The sequence below is a fragment of the Monocercomonoides exilis genome (genome assembly GCF_001643675.1).
Source record: "Monocercomonoides exilis strain PA203 chromosome Unknown scaffold8-1962414, whole genome shotgun sequence".
Lineage (NCBI taxonomy): Eukaryota > Preaxostyla > Oxymonadida > Polymastigidae > Monocercomonoides > Monocercomonoides exilis.
The window spans coordinates 43009-47838 of NW_027150553.1; the positions used below are offsets into that span (position 1 = coordinate 43009).

The window sequence follows — 4830 nt, forward strand, 5'->3', positions numbered from 1 at the left end:
TCCAAATGAGGAAGAAGCAGTCAGTTTGTTATTTGTGAATTGACAGTCATTAACAAAAAACAGGTTGAGCTTGTTATTCGGAGGATAACGAAATGTTAAAGAACCAGCCGCATCTCCGCCAGTATTTGCAATGCAGACGCAACTTTTGAATAGGAATTTTGCATCTGATGGTGTGTAATAGAGGGAAAAGTGCCAACCAATTCCGCAATAGTTTGTTATTGAACAACTTTAAACTCTGTTTTCTGAGAATGTCCAAACAGAATTCGTTTGCGGATACATTGTGTGAACTGCTCCTCCATGAGCAGCCGAACAATTCGTGAAATTTGATTTTGCGAAATTGACATTTTCCAAATATCTGCAAAATAATACTCCACCTCCATACTCTTTTTCTAAACAAAAACAATTGTGAAATTAACACAATGAAATTCTGAGATTTGCATTTTCACATTCAACAGGAAGAGCATTACCCCAACTATCTCCACTTTTTGTCTATTCCCATTCGCACAGCTTCAAGCGATGGCTGTTCTCATCAAAAGAAGTCAATCTTCCAGGTTTCATTTTGTGATATTCAATGTCAATTTCTCATCAACATTTTGCGAAGAGAGAATTTGGTGGAGGTTTGAGAATCGAAGCCCAAAAAATGTTAATGAACTTTTTTTCGAAATTCAATGGAATTGACATAATTGTACGATTACAATTCAGCCAACTTGTTGATGTTAAATATTTTTCAACAAACATTCAAAGAGAAAACACAAAAGAACAAAAAGGGAAATAGCATTTGATTACAATGTTTTGGGGAAAGAGAAATCGAAGTGAGAGTGAAGTGAGAAATTGTGGATGAAAAGAGAAGTGGTTTGTTTCAGAAGATATCAATCAAAGAACAAAAGTGTGAAATGCTTAACTCAATCACTTCAACATTGCAACAATAAAAAATATCAAAAAAAGCGAAAGAGGAGAAACAAAAATTCAGAATTACCTGATTTTGATATGTTTATATATATCAACGAATTTCGAAATGAAAATACGAATATTACTAAAAGGCTAGCATTTTCCGTCTTTGACAAGAGGAAAAACAATTTGTTTGTTGAAATGAATTCATACAGATTCTCGTCGATGTGCTTGTGTTGAATGAGAGAAGAGAACAATTTCTTTTCTCAAGTTGGAAAACAGTCATGTGGATTTATCGGTCTTCATCCATTGAGGCGGTTCTGTCTGAACAAAGAATTCCCAGAGTTTGGCCATTGTCCATCCACTCTTATTGCAAAGCGTTTTGTCGTGTCTCATCCACTTCGGCGGTTCTGTTTTAACTTGCTTGATCCAGTGCATGGCCATTGTTCTGCCATTCTTGTCGGAAAGTGTGATGCTGTGTCTCATCCATTCTGGCGGTTCTGATTTCAACCAAAAAATCCACAGCATGGCCATCGTTAGTCCATTACAATCGTTCAAAAAAGCGTCATGTCTCATCCAAGTTGGCGGTTCTGTTTTCACTCTTTCTATCCAGTGCATTGCCATTGTTTTTCCATCATTATCAGAACGTGTTATTTCATGTCTTATTACTCCAGGTGGTTCTGTCTTTTTCTCAACAATCCACTTCATTGCTTCTGTTCTTCCATTTTCGTCAGCAAGTGTATTGTCGTGTGTCATCCACTCAGGTGGTTCACTCTTAGCTTTATTTCTCCAATAATTTGCCATTGTCCATCCGTTCTTATCTTTCAGCGAAATGTTATGTCTCATCCATTCTGGAGGTTCTGCTTGAACAAACTGAATCCACAGCATGGCCATTGTGATTCCATTCTTATTGGCAAGTGTGATATCGTGTCTCATCCATTCTGGCGGCTCTGTTTTGAAATTATAAATCCATAGCATGGCCATTGTTGCTCCGTTGTTGTTGCTAAGTGCAATATTATGTCTCATCCATTCTGGAGGTTCTGTTTTGATCTCTTGAATCCAAAGCATGGACATTGTCCAACCATCTTTCTGAGTTAGTGTAATATCGTGTCTCATCCACTCTGGCGGCTCTGTTTGAACAAACTGAATCCAGAACATAACCATTGTCCAACCTTCCTTATTTGCGAGTGTTATATCATGTCTCATCCACATTGGTGGCTCTGTCTTCACATATTCAATCCATATCATTGCCATTGTTCCACCACAATTGTTGCCAAGTGTTATATCATGTCTCGTCCATTCTGGCGGCTCCTTTTCAACAAATTGAATCCACAACATAGCCATTGTTGATCCATAATTATTTCGGTGTGTAATATCGTGCCTCATCCATTCCGGTGGTTCTGTCTTGACAAAGCGAATCCAATACATAGCCATCGTCCATCCGCCTTTATCAGCAAGTAAAATATCGTGTCTCATCCATTCTGGTGGATAGGTTTGAACAAACTGAATCCACAGCATGGCCATTGTTGATTCATAATTGTTGCGAAGTGTAATGTCATGCCTCATCCATTCTGGTGGTTCTGTTTTGACAAAGCAAATCCATAACATTGCCATTGTCCAGCCATCCTGATCAACAAGCGTTATTTCATGTCGAATTTCCAACGGAGGATTTGTCTTTTTCTCAATGATGCAACGCATAGTCTCTGTTCTTCCTTTATCATCCCTCTTCGTTGTTAAAGCATCACTGTCGATCTTCATTTTGATTGAAATTAAGATCAGAAGATATTTATTTGTTGCTCACGATCGTTCTTTTCAATTTATGCAACAGATCATTTCTCACAAAAACTTTATAATGGCCCATTATTTTTTTGTTTTTGGAATAAATAAATTTTCAAATGTTGATAAAATTTGAAAAGAATAAAACATGTTTACCAAAGAAAAAGAATATTTTCACGTTGATAAGAAATTGATTTTATTAGTAAGAAAAATAGTCATTTCTTACACTTCTGAAGAAAATGTTTTTCTCTTATATTTTTTGATTACCATCGTTCTGAAAACACACACTTTTTCAAAAACTGTGGAATATTCTTCTTGGATCATTTTTCACATATTTTTTAAAATGTTTTAAGTGAGAATGGTTTTGCTTTTTTTGGAAAAAAACCAAACATCCTGATTAATAACAATCTTTTCATTTGTTCACGAATAAGTCACAACATAATCACTTTATCATTGAGTGAATTGAATAAAATTTTTAATCCAAAGTCAAGACAATTTAGAAATTCTTCACGATATGAAGGAAAATATGTAACTTCAAACTTTTTTTATTGAAAAATTATGCACTTTTCATTGACTTTTTTGGATCAAAAACACAATAAAAATGTGTTGATTTTTTGATATTCGTGAAATGTCACAATTCTTCATGTTTTGATTTCAATGATCCCTGTTTATAATTATGAAAATCAAATTTATTTTGAATTCTGATAAAGGGAAATATAGTTATGAGTGAAACAATATTTTTTGTTCTTTGTGAATAAAAAGCTTGAATGTTCATATTTTCCCCCAAACAGTCAAAACCGGATATAATCACGTCGAATATAATCACATTCGTTTATTGTCACATTTTTCGATGCACCGATAATTTTTGCTTGTTTTTCATTCATTTTCAATCGCATATAATCACAGGGCTGAAAATATATAATCACATTTTTTGTTATTATGTGTGGTTTTCTCAATGAAAAATCGATTTTTTAATCAAAAATTTCAGTTTTTTGATTTTTCAAAATTATGTTTCAATAAGTCTAACTGACATATTAATATTCAAAAAATTGTTATATCTATTGAAAAATGCGTTTTTATGAAGAATTTCAGAAAATTGAAAATTTGACCCAAAATAAATAAATTTATTGACAGATTTTTGTCTTCTTCTGTGTAAAGTTGCATCGTTTATAATCACAATCGGATATAGTCACAGAAAATTGTGCAAAAACCGATGTAATTATATCCGGTTAAGACTGTATTATCATCATCATTAAACAAAATGCAAATCTATTTTTTCTCAACTTAGCCTTTCTCTCAATTCACACTCGTTAGATGTCGTTTCATAACTTGTGTTCTTCTAATAAAAATCAATTTTGTTTCTCAGTAATTTCCTTTCCTGACTTCTTGATTGCTTCACTTTTTTGATTCACATTTTCACTGGAATGTTGTATCATTTTTGTTTGGTTCATTTGCCACAGATGTTTCCTCACTTTCTACTGGATTGAAGTTACTGCTATCCATATGACTTGTTCTTGTTTTTATCCTTGAGTTTGTGGGAGAAAAATATCAAAACAACTCTGATTCCCAGTTTTATTTAGTCTCTGTTCTTAGCGAAACCAGTGAATCAGTTACTCTTAACAGAACAGGTTCATCCATCACATGCCAAACTCCATTTTTCTGAAAATCACTTTCAATTGTTGATGATGATGTTGAAGAAGTGAGTTCTTCAAAAAGATTCAAGCCAATTCATTTCAAAAAGTTAAAGAAGAATGTCGCAACTGTGGGTTGAAATTGAAATTAAATGTTTATTGTATCCGACAAAAATGCTGCTTCCGCATGGATGAAGAAGATGGTTGAGATCCGAAAGAAATCTCATTCTGATAATAACAAGTTTATCTGCACATTTCACAATTTTTTCATTGATATGAAAAGGATTATTATCAAGAACAAAACAAGATAATCACATGTTAAATAGTTTCATAAATGTTTTGATCAAAAGAATAAAATAAGAAATCAATATGTTCTCAAAAATAAATTTTTTTTATTTCCATTCTGAAGATAATGAGAAAAAATGAATGTGAAATGGCGAAGGTGGAAATCGTACCACTTTCGATTTGCATTTTTTCAAATTTTGAATATTGTAGCGATATTCTGCATGATTTAACGAAACGATTCAAGGAGGGA

At 33.4% G+C, this 4830-nt stretch overlaps 1 protein-coding gene across 1 annotated transcript; it reads right to left on the reverse strand.

Annotated features, from left to right (window-relative positions):
- Window positions 1-1170: 1170 nt before the first annotated feature.
- On the reverse strand, window positions 1171-2646 carry MONOS_14205 (uncharacterized protein; the record flags this gene model as incomplete). Its single annotated transcript, XM_067866988.1, has 1 exon — window positions 1171-2646. One exon carries the CDS (start codon window positions 2644-2646, stop codon window positions 1171-1173), a length of 1476 nt encoding a protein of 491 aa, XP_067732748.1.
- Between the last annotated feature and the right edge of the window lie 2184 nt (window positions 2647-4830).